General features: G+C 51.5%; 1 protein-coding gene and 1 long non-coding RNA gene across 2 annotated transcripts in view; one reads left to right on the top strand and one right to left on the bottom strand.

Annotated features, from left to right (window-relative positions):
* Positions 1–2,638: 2,638 nt before the first annotated feature.
* On the bottom strand, positions 2,639–5,125 carry CHAC1 (ChaC glutathione specific gamma-glutamylcyclotransferase 1). The gene is made up of 3 exons (XM_060005020.1): positions 4,773–5,125; positions 4,329–4,364; positions 2,639–3,895 (listed from the first exon to the last, which is right to left on the bottom strand). The coding sequence occupies exons 1-3, from the start codon at positions 4,992–4,994 to the stop codon at positions 3,494–3,496; spliced, it is 660 nt and encodes a 219-aa protein (XP_059861003.1). The 5' UTR covers positions 4,995–5,125; the 3' UTR covers positions 2,639–3,493.
* A 258-nt stretch (positions 5,126–5,383) lies between these two features.
* Positions 5,384–17,550, top strand: part of LOC132420527 (uncharacterized) — a 42,066-nt gene continuing 29,899 nt past the window's right edge. Inside the window, exon 1 of the long non-coding RNA XR_009518382.1 lies at positions 5,384–5,964. This is a non-coding gene — a long non-coding RNA (uncharacterized lncRNA). The remainder of the gene's footprint in view (positions 5,965–17,550) is intronic.

The raw sequence follows: 17,550 nt of genomic DNA, 5'->3' as shown, positions 1-17,550 counted from the left end.
TTTCTTGAGAGCTACTTTCCTCCCACTAGCTTCTCAGCCCTACTTTGTGGTTTCCCACCACTGATCCTGAAACTGCTCTCACTGAGACCACTGAGGACTGCCTGGCATTTCATCCAGTGGACACTCCTGTGTCCTTGTTTTCCTTAGCATCTCAGCAGCGTGACCCTGGCTCGCGGAAAACCACGCTTTCCTGTTTCTCCTCCTGCCTCTCCAGCTGCTTGTTCCCAGCTCTTTTTTTTTTTTTAAAGAAGATGTTGGGGGTAGGAGTTTAGTTATTTATTTATTTATTTTTGCTGTGTTGGGTCTTCGTTTCTGTGCGAGGGCTTTCTCCAGTTGTGGCAAGCGGGGGCCACTCTTCATCGCGGGGCACGGGCCTCTCACTATCGCGGCCTTTCTTATTGCGGAGCACAGGCTCCAGATGCGCAGGCTCAGTAGTTGTGGCGCACGGGCCTAGTTGCTCCGCGGCATGTGGGATCCTCCCAGACCAGGGCTCGAACCCATGTCCCCTGCATTAGCAGGCAGATTCTCAACCACTGCGCCACCAGGGAAGCCCTTCCCAACTCTTCTTGCTTCGCTCACCCCACCAGGGCTGGGGGGCCTCAGGGTTGGACTGGGCCTCGTTCTCTTTTCTCTCCACTCCCAGGTCTTCAAGGACCGTCTTGATGGGTGTGGCTCCCACACCTCTAACTCCAGCCCATAGTACTCTCCTGAGTCCCAGACCCCCGTATCCAGCTGCTCCTGAACATCCAGTGGATGCCACTGCCCCACAGGCCCCCGCAGGGCAGACACTCTCACACAGGACAGATCTCCACCTGCACCCTTTCCAGCTCTGCCTCTGCACCAGGAACCCTGGCCCTCTACCCTCGTCCTCACTCTCCTCATCAACCAGCCACAACCAATCCTGCCGACCTCACTCCCTAAATCGCTCTCAGATCCATCCTCCTGTCCATTCCCACTGCACCCCTCAGCTCAGGCCACCTCCCCTCTCCCTGGCCTTTGACCTTCCTCCTCAAATCTGACACAGCAGCCAGTATTCCTTTTTAAGCAGTCTCTTCCCCACTCAGAATCCACAGGGGTCCCCAGCGACGCAGGAGGAATGCCTCCTCCACAGCACAGCTCACCAGAGCAGCCAGCAGGATGAGGTCCTGCCACCTGTCCCGCCCCATGTCCCCTTCCCCATGCCACTCTGTCCCAGCTGGTCTGACCTTGCACCCGCCTCTGGTACAAGTTGTTCCGTGCCTCTGATCACTAGAGACCCCCTCTCGGCCCCATCATTCTCTCCTCTGGAAAGCCTACCCTGACCTCCCTCAACCTCTCAGGGTCAAGAGCCCTTTCTAAGCTGAGTGCCCTATTCCCACCATGACACTTTTCCTGCTGAATGGTCACGATTCAAAGTTCCTTGAAGAGGAGGATTTCTTCTCTGCTCTATCCCCAGTGCCTAGATCAGTGCTTGGCACGTAGCAGCAGCTTAGTAAATACCTGCTGAATGAATGGCTTGAAGTATGCGAGCCCATGTGCAGCTGGCAAGCAACCTTCCGAACCCCCAGCGCCATTCATATAGAGCATGGCTCTGCTCTGAGCACCCAGACTAGTTGTCTGGCCCTACCGTGGCATAGGAGGCGGCTGTCCAGGGCTCCCTGCCACCCGCTGCCTCCTCCGGATGTGTTGTCCTGACCGAGCTCCCAGAAGAACCTGGCTGGACTCCACACTTTTCCCATCAATGGCCAAGACATGAGGCTGCCAACAAATGGGCACCCTCCCCAGGCACAAGGGCCACTCAGCTTGGTCGGAGCTGACCCTGCTGGGGACACCCAGACCAAACCAGGACACCAGCCACAAGAGGGGCAGCAACACATACCACACAGCGTCCCAGTGTAAACTGAGTCTCAGAGGCTGAATACTTTTCTGGAGGTCACTGGGCAAGTGAGGGGTGGGCTGGATTGGAGCCGGGCTCTACTGCTGCAAAAGCCCTGTACCCATTCTGCAGGTTCAGGAGTAAAGGCTCAATCCACTGAGGGGCCACTCCCAGTTGAGGAGCCCAGGGCCAGACTGAGACCTTGAGGGCTGGGATTTGCACCTGGAGGGCCAGGGTGACGGAAGAGTAGCCAGGGGCAGGCAGATGGGGAACAAGCAGCAATCCACAGGGTGCCCGGCAACTCATCCCATCGTGGGCTTGAGTCCTGGTGGGTCAGGGTAACGGAGAAGGCACAGCCCACACCACAGGCACAGGAGGCAAGAATGAGCACCTAGACCTCGGAATTCAAAGGGCCACCAGGTCCTCCAGGCCTGCACTGTCAGCATGGTCTTACAAGTTGTCATCACCTTACCCTTCAAGCTCCTTTAACCCACATGGCTCCTTTAGCAGGAAGCCAGAGGTCCAGCCTCACTGTCAGGAAGAGGCAGCTGCTGACCCTGCAACTGGAGGAAGACCTGGTCTGAACTGCAAGCCCGGCAGCCCCTTCAAGGCAGCTGGGAGGAGACACCGGGTACCAAGTCGGTGGCAAGGACTCCTCACAGGCTGCCAAGTAGAGCTGCCCAGGCTGAATTTGCATGCCTCAGCGGGGGCATTCTTTGTGTGCACTAAGACGTGAATCGCGATCACAGGAGCGATGTAACCTGGTAGTCCTGCCTGCTCAGCTGCCCCCTCTCTGGGACAGAGGCATGGGGATGAAGAGGGAGCCCTTTCCCCTCTTATGAGCCTTCCAGGGCTTCAGCACCTCACTCACCCCAACCCCCCATCTGAAGAAAGAATCACATTCCAGCACAGCACCGATAATGAGATCAGTTTATGGATTATAGTATGGGACAGACTGGGAAGGTGCCACGGCCTATACCGATGAGCTTCCCAGAAATAGACCAACAGACAGACAGGAGTGGCCCAGACAGACAGACAGAAGGACAGGGAAACAAAGCCAAATGGGTAAGAGGCCTAGGCCCAGCCTCAGCAGCTGTGTCTGGCCTCCAGATCCAGCTCTGCCCTGGGGACCTGGGGGATGAGCAGGGCTGGCAGGGGCCTCAGTTCTTGTAGGGCCCCCTCTCCTCACTCCCTCCTACCCTCACCAGCAAGCTGGGACCTTTGGTGGGTGTTGTTTCTGGGGCTAGGGAATGGTAGGTCTGGAGTGGGGGGCAGAGGGTCAAGGCTCTTGGAGGCTCCCTGGGGAGGTGGAGGCCTGGGTAGTATGGGGATAGCAGCAGCACTGGGGGGAATCTGGTCAGGCACCAGGCGCCTGGGGTGGGGCACCGCTCAGCAGGGCCCCTATATCTAGGGCAGGTCCCCCACCCTGCCCACCACACCAACATGGTGCAATAAATAGAGTTTCAAGTAGTAAGTCAGTGTCAGGTAGGAGATCTGGGGCCTGGCGGACAGGCAGGAGCTTAAGAGAGGCCCCTGTCGGCCCACCAAGTCTTCTCAGTGGGCTCCAGCTATATCAAGTCTGTCTGTGTGCACTGGAGTGGGGACCTGGCCCCTGTGTCCATGTAGGGGCTCAGCCCCTCAGACCAGTGCCAAAGCCTGCTCAGTGGGGCAGAAGCAGGGCAGCATGGTGCCTACAGCATCCACGATGGCTGCTAGGTGCTCGTCCTGTGCCTGGGGCCCACAGAGCTGCATGAAGTCTGCCAGGCGCAGCAAGTACTCAAGGTTGTGGCCAGAGAAGCCTCGGCAGGCCAGGATCTGCGTAGCGATGGCCTCCTCAGGCGCAGGGCCCAGGTAACCAGGGTTCTGCGGGGTGGCCACGTAGGCCAATGCCTTGAGTGGTTGGTCAGGGGTATCTTGAGGGTAGAAGGTGACCTCCTTGGTATCATAGCTGCCAAGCACTGCCTCCCGCACATTCAGGTACTTCAGGGCCTCATTCACCTGCTCACCTTGCACCTGGTACGCCACACCCCAAGTGCAGCCCTAGGAGAAAACATGGGCACTGGGGTCAGTCACACAGCTCCTTCTGGTCCCACCCCAGTACTGTGCTTGTAAGGGAGGCGGGCAGAGCGCTGGTGAGCCCTCTAGTAGCAATATATCAAGCCCTCATCCTCCCTTAACATGAGTTGGTAAGGTGGTCTAGCCCCAGAAAGAACAGAAATCCTACTCAGAGTATGGTCTGAGAAACAATGGCATCGCCTGTAAGCTTGTTAGGAATGAGTTTCAGGCCACTCTAAATCTTATTAAAATCTGTATTTTAACAAGATCCTCAGGTGATTCTTATGAGAAGCACTTAGCTAGACCCACCCTTCCCCTCAGCCAGCGGGGCATCTAATCTAGCCTGCAGCCAAGGAGCCACAGCTCTGTCTGTCTGCACCCCTCCACGCTGTGTCTCTTTCTTGACTCTGGCACTTACCTCGCGATCTTCAAGGAGGGTCACCACACGACCAGGCTGAGGAGGGAAGAGAGATTTTGAAAAACAACAAATTAGAAATGAGCTCTGCCATCATTGGTAGAGAAAACTCTTAGTATCCCTTCTGTCCCAGGCCTCAGAGAGCCCCACTCATCCAGGGGGATGATGCATAGATGTAACAGGAGTAGACACATGGCAGTGGCCCAGATTGATATTCAGAAATATTCATCAACACGGTGATCCACAAGATCAGCCTATAGCCATCACACAGTGACCCACTGGGCACACAAATTTAAGCCAAAATATGTAAGCAAGGTTTACATATTTCCCCCATCGGGACGGAGTCACCGTCTGCCCAGATAGACCCTGACATTCCAGGGCACCAGCGCGGTGCCCACTATCCTGTCCCCACCCCCGTCATTCACCCGGGCATGGGCAGATGCTCACCATCTTGTCGCTGCCCCGATGGAAGGTGTCTCCCTGCCAGAAGCGGCGGCTGTAGCCGCGCACGAAGCCCACACGGCTGTCGCTGTAAGCGAAGTCGGGCCTCCACACCAGGGAGCCGTACCCGAAAATCCACAACGCTTGGGGGTCGCAGTCGTCCTGGGGGTGCTGCGAGGGGGGCGGTGAGATGGGCGGGGTGTTCTGAGCTGCAGACTCCTGCTTCATGGTGCCGGACACAGGGACTGGCCTGGGCGGCCTCCGGGGCTGGTCTCCGACGCGGGCACGGAAGGACCACGGACGTACCCACCTAGCCTGGCACCGCTTGGCTGCTCCAGCTGCTCTGCCCGGTCCGAGGTCCCCTTTAAACCCTCCGGCCGGAAAGCCCCACCCACCGCGGCCAGCTGCCGCGGTTATTGGGGCGGGGCAAATTCCATTTTGGCCAATCACCTTAGGATTTTGCTGCCAGGTTGACCGCGCCGCCCCCTGAATGGGTAACTGCGCGTCCTGCGCTGGGCCCAGCGCGCCTGCTGATTGGTTCGGCTCCACCTCCGTAGCAAACCTGGCAGGAGTGATGCAACGGCTGGGGAGGTTTCCCCAGCTCAGCCGTGCAGCAAGGACGCGCCAGATTGCGTCAGGCGGCCGGCAGTGGGCACGGAGGAGGGCACCGGTCGTCTCCCCATCAGCCCCTTTACGGCCTGGGCCCTTCAAGAACCATGGCGGGCCGGCCCCAGGAGGGTGTCTCTCAAGCAGTCCTGCCAGTGCACCTGGCCGAGTCACTGCCACCCCAGGCAGCACGGACTCTTTACCAGGTCCAGTGCAGGACACGTCCAGAAGGAGGGCTCTGGGCGGCGTAAATGACCGTCTCTGGGGTTTCGTCCGGGAGCACGAACTCTGGAGAAGCGTCCGAGGCACCTCCGCCTTCCGCACAGGTGCCTCACGCTGTTGGCGCGCGTGAGCAAATGGAGAAACTGAGTCACGGGGCTCACAAGGTGTTCTGCGGAAGCTGAGAGACTGAGTCAGACCGATCGGTCAGAGCTTGCGGGTCACGTGAGGGCTACGCCCCAGGCCAGGTGTGGGACTTCCTGAGCCCAAATAGGCTCCGCGAAAAGCCGGTCAGAGTGCTTGGAACTGCCGTTGTCACTTTGGCAGTGGTGTCCCGACCTGCGGAGAGAAGCCATAAAGACAGGAAAGTCAGGTCAGTCCTGCCCCAAGGCGATGGGTTTCGTTCTGCCTGGACAGGAGAGTTTTGCAACAATGGTTGGGTTAATCTTAGGCACTGAGGCTCTGGAAGTGGAGAGCAAGGAGGGCCCAATTAAGGCCCCCCAGAGGGCTGTGAGCAGCTACCGGCCTTCGCCCTTGGCTACTGGCTTCCCAACCCACAGAGGGTCCGCAGGTCGCCTGGGGTTGACCCCTAAGCAGCAGCCAGGGGAAAGGGAAACAGAGGCAGCAGAAGGCCTCGCAGAACTGGCTCCGAGGGACTGCTGCTTAGGTCAGGGGACTGTTGATGAGGAATAGGGAGAGCCCTCTGGCAGGGAAAAGGGGCAGTATTGCTTCTCATTCGATTCTAATTAGATATTTAAACTAAAAATTATCTGCACACTTAAAGTAATCATTCCAAAGGTGCCTAAGATATAATCTCCAGCAGGAATGTTTCACTATGTTGTGTATAGTATGAAGCTAGATCTTTAAAAACAAGTTATACATTAATATTAGTAAAAGAAATAATATGGAATAATATACATAAACTGTTAGCAGAGCCTGTCACCAGAGGAGGACTTTCCATATTAAATGTAAATATTTATGGAAAAGTGGGTTTCTTACAAGGAGCATGAATTACTTTTCCCACTGGAAAAAATTACAGGCAAATGGTTGTTTCTGGTTATTCCTTTCTCCTTCCCTCCATTCCCCATGTTCACTCTCCCCTCTTCTCCTCTCTCTATCCTGTCTCCTTTAGTCCACCTCCTTTGCTGCTTAGGGAAAATATCCCCCCTCCATCTACCACCTTTGATAGTGGCGTGGGAGGTGAGAAACTGGTACTAACACATTGCTGAAAGTATCTGAATTGGCACAAACAACCCTTTGAAAAAGCAGCTTGGTGATACAAATCAAGAATCATAAAATGTCCCTGCCCTTTGACCCAATACTTCCACTCCATGAAATTATTCAAAATATGGGAAAAGCCATATTCCTCAAGATTTTTCAATGCATTGTTACTTATTATAGCTAAAACAAAAGAAGAAATGCTACTTAAATATCAAAAAATAGCTAAATGTTTAAGTAAATTATCCACATGGTGGAGAAGTACACACACACGTATACACGACTTTAAAATCCTGCAATAAATGAGTAGTTACATAAATTTGATATAGACATAAAATTAAATCTGTGCAGTCATTAGAAACAATTATGTATGACTACTTATTGACTTGGAAACCTATCTATGATGCATATATAATTAAGTGAAAAACAAATTATAAAATAACCTAAAATAACTTTTTAAACTTAAAAAGTATATATGTGTTTATTTCCAAAAAAAAAAAATCTAGAAGAACACATAAAAATGCTCAGTGATTATCTCTGGGTAGTAGGACTACTGAGACTTGCACTTTCTTTTTTATACCAATTCAGACTGGGAATTTTTTAAGAGAACATAATCCACTTATATTTAGGAAAAACAGTTTAAAGTAAAAATCCATTAGGAAAACAATGTAGTGAACATGCTTATGATTGCATAGTAAGACAAAAATGCAAAACAGGAACTATCACATGCACTATGATTAAAACGATTGGGATTTCCCTGGTAGCACAGTAGTTAAGAATCCGCCTGCCAATGCAGGGGACACGAGTTCGAGCCCTGGTCTGGGAAGATCCCACATGCTGTGGAGTAGCTGAGCCCATGCACCACAACTACTGAGCCTGCATTCTGGAGCCTCGTGAGCCACAACTGCTGAGCCTGCGTGCCGCAACTACTGAAGCCCAAGCGCCTAGAGCCTGTACTCTGCGACGAGAGAAACCACCGCAATGAGAAGCACGCACACCACAACGAAGAGTAGCCCCCACTCGCCACAACTAGAGAAAAGCCCTCGTGCAGCAACGAAGACCCAATGCAGCCAAAAATAAATAAATAAATAATTTTTTTAAAAAAAGATTAAAAAAATTCATGAGGAAAAAGATGGGGCATCATATACTAATGAGAGATGGATTGGGGGATGGTGATTCTTTTCTCTATTTTGCAAGGCTTATGAATTGTAATTTTTAACAATGAAGAGTTACTTTTAAAGAGTAGTTAATGGTTCTTGGTGGCTCAGGGGCAGATAGCATATCAGAATCACCTGGGCAACATCTTCAAGATGCCCATTCTCTGACTTCCTCCCAGCTAGACCAAAGCCCCTGGTTTAAATAACTCCTTTAGTGAGGTCATCAGTAACCAGCTCTTGCTCCAGGCAGAGTTAGGCACTCCTTCCTCTGTGCTCCCAGACCCCTTACCTCACTTCTGTCCCTTCCACTTCATGCTTATAAGAGAAACATTTATCGAGTGCTTACCATGAGCTAGGCAGTTCGCTAAGTGCTTTTACATCCATTCTAATTATAAACTTCTCCGCTGCTTTGTGAGGTAAATATCATTTCACAGATGAGCAGACTGGAACAAAGGAAATTTAGGTAACCTGCTACAGTGACACAGCAGCAAGTTGTATAGCCTGGGGCCCAAGGCAGGCAGTCCAACCCCAGAGCCTCCTTGTTGATGAGCATTTGACGTCCTACCTCCCACGAACTTGAGAGCTCCCAGAGAGCAGACTTCATCTTTGAAGGCCCCGGGGAACCAACACAGTCCTGGCTCATGGAAGGTTCTCTGCAAAGGTAGGTAGAAGAAGTAAAGCTCTTGGAAGAGGCCAGGGCACCCTGGGGTTCAGAGGAGGAGGAATCCTGCGAGACAAGGGCTCAACCTTGACCCTCTCAAAATAGGAATCTGCACAAAAGTTGGCCCTGAGGTCTTGGCCACCTTCCCAGGAACTTGTCTCACCTGTTCCCATTCCTTGCTTATCTTTGCCAACATCTATCTCCTTCCCTCCCCGTGGGACACTCCCAGGTAGTAAACCACCCACCTCAGCCAGTTCCTCTCCAACATCAGCAGCAACCATCCCATCTTTCCTCCTAAAATCCCCTCAGGGAGGGGCTGCAGGTGTCATGCCCACAGAGGTGCCAGCTCACAAGAGGTGATGAGAGTATCATTTCCACCTTGCAGAGTTGCACATGATGTACACATGGCGTCTTCCTTCTGTGAAACTTTCCCAAATTAATCTTTCCTATTGTCCCTTCAGGTGGTCACTTCTAATTTCCTTATGATCTGTTCCTCCTCATTCCAGTCACTGTAATCAACTCCTGGTGTTAGTGGGAACCACTGTCTGAAACAAGGGAAGGGTGGATTTTAGGAGCCAGGGGATCATGTGAATTTGTTAAGCTAAACGTTGAAGTTGCTTCATGAAGCTGCTGATTCCAGAGGGATGAAAACCTTCTCAGACATGGGCTCTAAGCCCAGCTTGTCCAGATTTGAGCCTAGTTCCACCTTATACCATCTGGGTGACCCCAGGCACCCTGTCTCTGGTCCTCAGTTTTCTTAACTGTCAAATTGGGAATAACAGTACCTACTTTGTAGGTTCTGATGAGGATTGAAGGAAATAAAACCTTAGCCAGCACCTGGCATGTGTGAGCACTCAATACATGTTTCTCCATATTATTTTTACTCCAAATGTTTCACTTTCCTTTTTATCCAGGGTATTACCATGGTCTAAGGTGATATGGTGATTTATAGTAAGTATATATTTGGGTTTTGTTATATCATTTTTAATAAGCAAGTAATCTAGTAGTAAATTGTGTTCCTGAGTTCTATGATCCATTCTAGCAAATTAATCTAACCCAAAGAGAGGGTCATAGGAACCTGTGATCTACAGCCATTCAGTTAGAAAGACAGGAAACACCTGGACTTGCAATCGGCATCTGAAGTGGGGGCAGTCTTGTGGGATTGATCTGTGGAATCTGATGCTATCTCCAGGCAGATAGTGCCAGGCTTGAGTTAAATTGTAGGACACGGAGCTGATGTTGCTGAATTGTTTGCTGTGTGGAAAACCCCCAGGTCTGGTATCAGAAATGACGTAGTGCTGGTAGGAGATTGAGAGTGGAGGAGATGCACAGAAGAGCATGTTTTCCTTTGCCTGACCTCTCAGTCTGACACAGCTCAGAAGAACCGAGTGGGTCAGGAAAGTGACCAGGGTATTTTTTTTTTGAGTATTAAACATTTTATTCAATTTCTTTTTTAATATTTATTTATTTATTTTTGGCTGCATTGGGTCTTAGTCGCAGCACGCGGGGTCTTTTGTTGCAGCACGCGGGCTTCTCTCTAGTTGTGGCTTGAGTAGTTGGCTCAGTAGTTGCTGCATGTGGGCTCAGTTGCCCGGCAGCACGTGGAATCTGAGTTCCCGGACTAGGGATCGAACTCGCGTCCCCTGCATTGGCAGGCAGATTCTTAACCACTAGACCACCAGGGAAGTCCCCCAGGGTAAGTATTTTTGATTCGGTGGTGGAAACCTACAGCTCTCTCACCCTCCATTCTTACCATACAATTCACAGATTGTACCAGCAAATAGGATGTTAAATGAGAGTTTTTAAAAGGCAGAATAGGTGATAGTGTGCCCCGAGCACACTATTTTTTTAATTGAAGTATAGTTAATTTGCAATATTGTTTTAGTTTCAGGCGTACAACAAAGTAATTCAGTTTTATTTATGTGTATATATATATATCTCAGATTATTTTCCATTATAGGTTATTACAAGATACTGAATATAGTTCCTTGTGCTATACAGTAAATCCTTGTTGGTTACCTATTTTATGTATAGTAGTTTGTATCTTTTAATCCCATACTCCTAATTTCTCTTCTTTCCCCTTAGGTAACCATAAGTTTGTTTTCTATGTCTGTGAGTCTGTTTCTGTTTTGTATATAGATTCATTTATATTATTTTTTATATTCCACATATAAGTGATATCATATAATATGTCTTTCTCTATCTGACTTACTTAGTATGATAATGTCTAGGTCCATCCATGTTGCTGCAAATGGCAATATTGCATTCTCTTTATGGCTATTATGCCATTGTGTTATATATATGTATATATCTCACATCTTCTTAAACCAGTTGTCTGTTGATGGGCACTTGGGTTGTTTCCATGTCTTAGCTATTATAAATAGAGCTGCTATGTACATTGGAGTGCATGTATCCTTTTGAATTACAGTTTTAGTTTTTTCCGGATGTATGCCCAGGAGTGGGATTGCTGGATCATATGGTAGCTCTATTTTTAGTTTTTTAAGGAACTTCCACACTGTTTTCCATAGTGGCTGCACCAATCTACATTGCCACCCACAGTGTAGGAGGGTTTCCTTTGCTCCACACCCTCTCCAGCATTTATTTGTAGACTTTTTGATGATGGCCATTCTGACCAGTGTGAGGTGATACCTCATTGAGGTTTTGATTTGCATTTCTCTAATAATTAGTGACGTTGAGCATCTTTTCATGTGCTTGTTGGCCATCTGTATATCTTCTTTGGAAAAATGTCTATTTAGGTCTTCTGCCCATTTATTGTTTGGGTCATTTGGTTTCTTGATATTGTGTTATATGAGCTGTTTGTATATTTTGGATATTAACCCTTTGGCAGTTGCACTATTTGCAAATATTTTCTCCCCTTCCATAGGTTGTCTTTTTGTTTTGTTGATGGTTTCCCTTGCTGTGCAGCAGCTTTTTATAAATTTTTTTTTTTTTTTTTTGGCTGTGTTGGGTCTTCGTTGCTGTGCGCAGGCTTTCCCTAGTTGCGGTCAGCAGGGGCTACTCTTCGTTGCAGTGCGTGGGCTTCTCATTGTGGTGGCTTCTCTTGTTGTGGAGCACAGGCTCTAGGCTCATGGGCTTCAGTAGTTGTGGCATGCAGGCTTCAGTAGTTGTGGTTCATGGACTCTAGAACGCAGGCTCAGTAGTTGTGGAGCACGGGCTGAGTTGCTCCATGGCATGTGGGATATTCCCAGACCAGGAATCGAACCCGTGTCCCCTGCACTGGCAGGCAGATTCTTAACCACTACGCCACCAGGGAAGTCCCTGCAAAAGCTTTTAAGTTTGATTAGGTTCCATTTGTTTATGTTTGCTTTTATTTCTTTTGCCTTTGGAGACGTGATCTAAGAAAATATTGCTATCATTTATGTCTGAGAATGTTTTGCCTATGTTCTCTTCTAGTTTTATGATGTCATGTTTTATATTTAGGTCTTTAAACCATTTTGAGTTTATTTTTGTATATGGTGTGAAGCAGTATTCTAATTTCATTGATTTTTTAAAAATTTATTTATTTGGCTGCATCAGGTCTTAATTGTGGGATCTTCATTGCGGCACACGGGCTTCTCTCTAGTCGTGGCATGCAGACTCCAGAGCACATGGGCTCGGTAGTTGTGGCATGCGGGCTCTCTAGTCATGGCACATGGGCTCTAGAGCATGCAGGCTTGGTTGCTCCATGGCATGTGGGATCTTAGTTCCCCAACCAGAGATTGAACCTGCATCCCCTGCATTGGAAGACAGATACTTAACCAGTGGACCACCAGGGAAGTCCCTAATTTCATTGATTTATATGTGGTTGTCCAGCCTTCCCAACACCACTCACTGAAGAGACTGTCTTTTCTCCAGTGTATATTCTTGCCTCCTTTGTCATACATTAATTGACCGTAGGTGTGTGGGTTTATTTCTGGGCCCTCTTTTCTGTTCCACTGATCTACATGTCTGTTTTTGTGCCAAAACCATGCTGTTTTGATTACTGTAGCTTTGTAGTATTGTTTGAAGTCTGGGAGGGTTATGCCTCCAGCTTTGTTCTTTTTTCCTCAGGATTGCTTTGGCAATTCTGGGTCTTTTGTGATTCCATATAAATTTTAGGAGTACTTGTTCTAGTTCTGTGAAAAACGTTACTTTGATAGGGATCGCATTAAATCTGTAGATTGCTTTGGGTAGTACGGCCATTTTAATAATATTAATTCTTCCAATCCAAGAGCACAGGATATCTTTCCATTTCTTTGAATCATCTTCAATTTCCTTTATCAATGTTTTATAGTTTTCAGCATATAGGTCTTTCACCTCCTTAGTTAAGTTTATTCCTAGGTATTTTTTTAAGTACCTTATATTTATTTATTTATGGCTGTGTTGGGTCTTCGTTGTTGCGCGCAGGCTTTCTCTAGTTGCGGCGAGCAGGGGCTACTCTTCGTTGCAGTGCGTGGACTTCTCACTGCGATGGCTTCTCTTGTTGCGGAGCACGGGCTCTAGGTGCGTGGGCTTCAGTAGTTGTGGCACACGGGCTATAGATCACAGGCTCAGCTAGTTGTGGCGCACGGGATTAGTTGTTCTGTGGCATGTGGGATCTTCCCAGACCAGGGCTCGAACCTGTATCCCCTGCGTTGGCAGGTGGATTCTTAACCACTGCACCACCAGGGAAGTTCAATTCCTAGGTATTTTTTTGACACAATTTTAAAGAGGACTTTTTTTTAACTTTCCCTTTCTGATATTTCATTGTTAGTGTAAAGAAATCCGAGCACACTATTAATAGAAGAGTTGCTTGAGCAAAGAGAGGGATTTTCTTTGTATGCTTGGGGGGATTGGTAAACTAAACAAACAAATAAATAAAACAATCCCCATCTATGAGGAGCTATATCTCCTGCAAACCACTGAGAAATAAATGTATCCTCAGGTCCTTGGCCCATGTGCAAAAGGGACATAGGTCTCACCAATGCTCTGGCAAAAGTATGGGAAGGAGTAGCTGAATGCCTCGATACAGTCCACCTCAGAAGAGGGAGAGAAGAGAAGACAGCTGCTCTGCTGGTTATACCAACTGAATCCAGAGCCAAGCGGGGGAAGACTACTTGGTCCCCTGCCCACAAAAGCAGGGGCCGTAAGGGTTCACTCACGTCCTGGCAGAGGGGTGCATGGGATAGTGGGAAAATCTGGCTCCTTGCCCATTTCTAGTTGCCGAGGAGGGAGGAAGACACAGCTGATAGGGCGCCCTGACCTCAGGCCTGGTCCTGGAAGGCGAGGGGCCAGGGCTCCAACAGAGCATTGGGATGGTGGGGCCCCTCTCCCAATTCCAGAGAGAAAGAAAGGCGTAGTCTGTGGGGGCAGGAAGTGGCTGGCTCCGGGCTGAGAACTGCAGTGGGGGGCACTTCAGTGGAGTGACAGGGCTGCACAGAGGGGAGACCCATGGAGTCAAAGTCGAACATCAGACCCCACAGAAATGCTGGAGTGTGGTAGGACCTGGCTTTAGAAGAGAACCTAGAAAAACAGCCCATGTGGAGAAGTATGACTGCACAAAATGGGCCTGACTGTGGAGGCAGACTCTGAGAGCCAGAGGTAAAGCCCCTTAAATGACAGCAGCTAGGACACCACCCCCGGGGGCCTACTGCAAATGGGCAGATCCCAGAACCTTTTGGATCTCTTTTATCAGAGAGTTAGAAGAGGACGCCCTGAGTGAAGGGAGTCACTGGTGGAGGTGAAACTGAACAGTCCAGGCATAGTAGGACGGGCCTGGCCCAGACATCTGCCCCTGTGGGAAAGGGAAAACAATCCTCCGACAGGTGCAGTGGCACGCACCTGTCTGCCTACCCCCAGGGCCTTCTTTGCCTCCAACCTGAGTCAGGAGGAGGGATCACTGGAGATAGACAGCTGGCCATGCCTGGCAGGGCTCTGGCTCTGCCCTGCAGGGGGTGCCATGACACAGGACAGCCTTGGGCCCAGAGCCGACCTGTTGCTAAATCCAGACTCCTGAGATGCTAGTTACCCTGTGTCTGACTGTAGCCGCAGCTGGCTTTTCTTGGACCCTGCATCATGGCCTGAGAGGGTCTTTGGGGATAAAGGGAACGTGCTGAGCCCACTAGGGCCAAAAGCCACTTGTGGCGGATCTCCAAGGGGATGGGGACTCTTGAGGACTTGGGGTCCTGCTGTCACTTCCCACAGCCTGGGTCTCCCTTCCACTACTCCCCACATCAGAGGAGGTTGACCTAGACAAGTGGTGCTCCTTAAAGACAGGGACACAAAGAGAAGAAAGGGTGGAGGCAAGCCGGCATCTCAGCTGCCTTCTTGGTCCTAGGGCTACTGCTGGGACTATCCGGCCAGACTCCAAGCTCCTCTCTAGCCCACCCCTATCTTGTGAGCTGGACTGTGAAAGCTCCCGAAAGTGGTTTGCTGGCATAAATATAAGGATTAAACAACCTGTGGGGGGGGACTCGTTGCTCACAAACTGTTTTTCATACACTAACTCATTTCAACCTCATAGTAATATGCAAGAAGTATTATGATCCTCTGAGAGGTTAAAGATAATTAACTAGACGGCCAGCTTCCTTGGGCAGAGACCATGTTTCATCGCCAATGCCTGACATAATAAAAGGTGCTCAATCAGTGCGAAAAGAATGAAGAAATGGATGGACTTGTCCCAGGTCACCTAGCAATGAGAGGTGGTGCTGGAAGGGAGCTTCAGCCTCCCAACTCAAACCCGGTTCCCTTCCATTCAAAGTGAGGGCTGGGATGAGAGGGCGCAGAGGACCGCGAGGTGGGGAGGGCGCTGGCTGCACCGACAGCTCAGAATTTGGTAATGGGCCGCTTCTCTGGATACCCTCTAACATATTTAGGGGAAAGCATCGCTCTGAGCTTTCTCCAGTATACTCCCTCAGCTTAGGGGCCCGGGGGCCGGAGAGAGCTCTGCGCGACAAAGTCTATCACTGAACTCGCATCCGGCTGCTCCCTCTCCGAATCGTCCCGGTGGCCCCCAGGGCCAAGAAGGGCTGACCCCGTGCCTTGCGGGGTGACGGCGGTCCCGGTCCGGGAGCAGCCCCGCGGCCGCGCAGCGCCCCCTGGTGCTGGGCAGCGGGGCCCGGGCGGTCCCGCCCGCTGTCCCGCCAGCTACGCCGGCTTCCCGCGACAGCGGCCCGGCGCGGGCTCCCAGGCCGAGGGTGGGATTCGGGGCTGCAGGAGGAGGAGCCGAGCGGGCGCGGAGCCTCCGAGAAACTCGCGGCCTTCGGCGGCTTCCCGGCCCGGGAAGTGAGCCGGGGTCGGGAGGCCGCAAACAGGAAGTCGGGCTGTAACAAAGAGCTCGCCGGGGGGGAGGGGGGGGCGGGGAGCCGCGGGACCTCCGGGGCGACGGCAGGTGGAGGGCTGACCCGGGCCAGCGCGTCGCACTTGCCTCTTCCGCCGCCGCTGGGGGTTCCAGGCCCGCCGGGATCCGGCCGTGCCGTGCGCCCTGGGCGCGAGGGAGGGCGCGGCCGCCTGAGGGAGGCCGCTGGGACCTCCCAGGCGCATCCTCTCCCCGGGAAGGGACACTCACAGTTCCCTGAGTGAATCACTTCCATCCCTTCCCGGAATGCGGCGGGCCACGTGGGGTGGAGGGCTGGGTTGCCAAACTGCGGACCCGCGGGAGAGGCGGGGAAAGCGTCAAGGAGGGGAGAGCCCTGTGGGTCCCCGTGAGAGGTGGAGCGTCCGTGCGACCTGAGTTTAGTGACCTAGTGGCCTTAACTAGCCCGGGATGGGGGGAGGTAGGAACCACTGTCCTTTTTCTTCTATCCCCTGACCAGTCTGGCCCCGAGGCCGGAGAGGGACCGCTAGCTGAGCCAGCAGCATAAAGGCATTCTTCACAGCCTCTCCCTGCCTGACGCCCCACAGTGATATCCAGGTGGTTACCAGCCAGTGGGCTCTGGAAATGCAGCTGTCTTCAGACCTGGCGGTCACCGTGGGGTCAGACTTGTCCTTTAGACAGGACACTGCTTCCAGGCTAAGGAACTGCTATGCTCTGAATTGTCTTATGAAATACCAGTGCAGATTAAACATGGGTATTTGCTAAGCCAGGGAGAGCACTTCACAGTGAGTCTAGAGCTATCATCTGGCCTTGTTTCTGCCAAGCCTAGGACCTCTCCTGTACACCTGCACACTCCATCAGGAAAGTCTTGGGTACCTTACCTATGAGAAGGGGCTGGACCCTCAGGGAGTGACCTGGAAATCCTGGAGAGAGAAGGGCTTCCACTGTGGCCTGTTCACACCCCAAGTGCCTGGCGCAGCTTTTGCATGTCACTAGAGGTGGAACCTGGCACAAGCTACGGGTTGGAGCTGCCCAGACCAAGTCCATGAAGGGATCCCCTCTTTTCCCAGAAAGCTGGCATGGTATCAGAGCCGGTGAGTGGGTTTAGCCAGCCAGCTCCCCTCCAGAGCTCTCTTCTCTGAGGAGCTGGCAGCCTGTGTAGCCCAGCACAGCCTGGTGGTGTGGACGTGCAGGGCCGCGGGTGTCCTACCTGTCCCCCACATGGGAGCCTCGTCATCTCGCCTTCGTGTCCCAGCCCAGTTTCCCCCGCCCCCCAGGGCCCGGGAGCTGCTTTCCTGTTTCATTTTGGGCAGGAAGAGTGAGGTCGTGTTGTTCTTCCCCCTGCTGCCGGCTCAGGCTGTGGGAACGGTTCCCTGAATGCTTTCCTGTTTGATACCCTGTGTGTGCAGTGAGGGGAACAGGGAGCAATGGGTGAGGCGTGGAACGTGTGCACTTGGGTGAGTGTGGATGAGCCTAGGTCTCTTGCTCCCTTGTCTCTGGCATAAGCACCCAGATTAGGGGCGGGCATGCTCTATGTGTCAGTGAGAAAGGAAAAGGGAGGCAAGTAGCGCTGCATATACTTGGACTCCACTGGGGGCATCTGCTGGGTCTGTTTTGCTTTACTGGATGGGCTGAGAGCTGGGAGCATCT

Source organism: Delphinus delphis, chromosome 2, assembly GCF_949987515.2.
Source record: "Delphinus delphis chromosome 2, mDelDel1.2, whole genome shotgun sequence".
Classification (NCBI taxonomy): Eukaryota; Metazoa; Chordata; class Mammalia; order Artiodactyla; family Delphinidae; genus Delphinus; species Delphinus delphis.
The sequence above is the reverse complement of the archived record's forward strand: the minus strand, read 5'-3'. Positions and strand labels throughout refer to the sequence as shown.

Coding starts and splice junctions, on each gene's coding strand:
- CHAC1 (XM_060005020.1), bottom strand. CDS start 4,994: ATGAAGCAGGAGTCTGCAGCTCAGAACACCCCGCCCATCTCACCGCCC. Junction 4,365..4,772: donor ATCGGGGCAGCGACAAGATG/GTGAGCATCTGC, acceptor TTCCCTCCTCAG/CCTGGTCGTGTGGTGACCCT. Junction 3,896..4,328: donor CCCTCCTTGAAGATCGCGAG/GTAAGTGCCAGA, acceptor GTTTTCTCCTAG/GGCTGCACTTGGGGTGTGGC.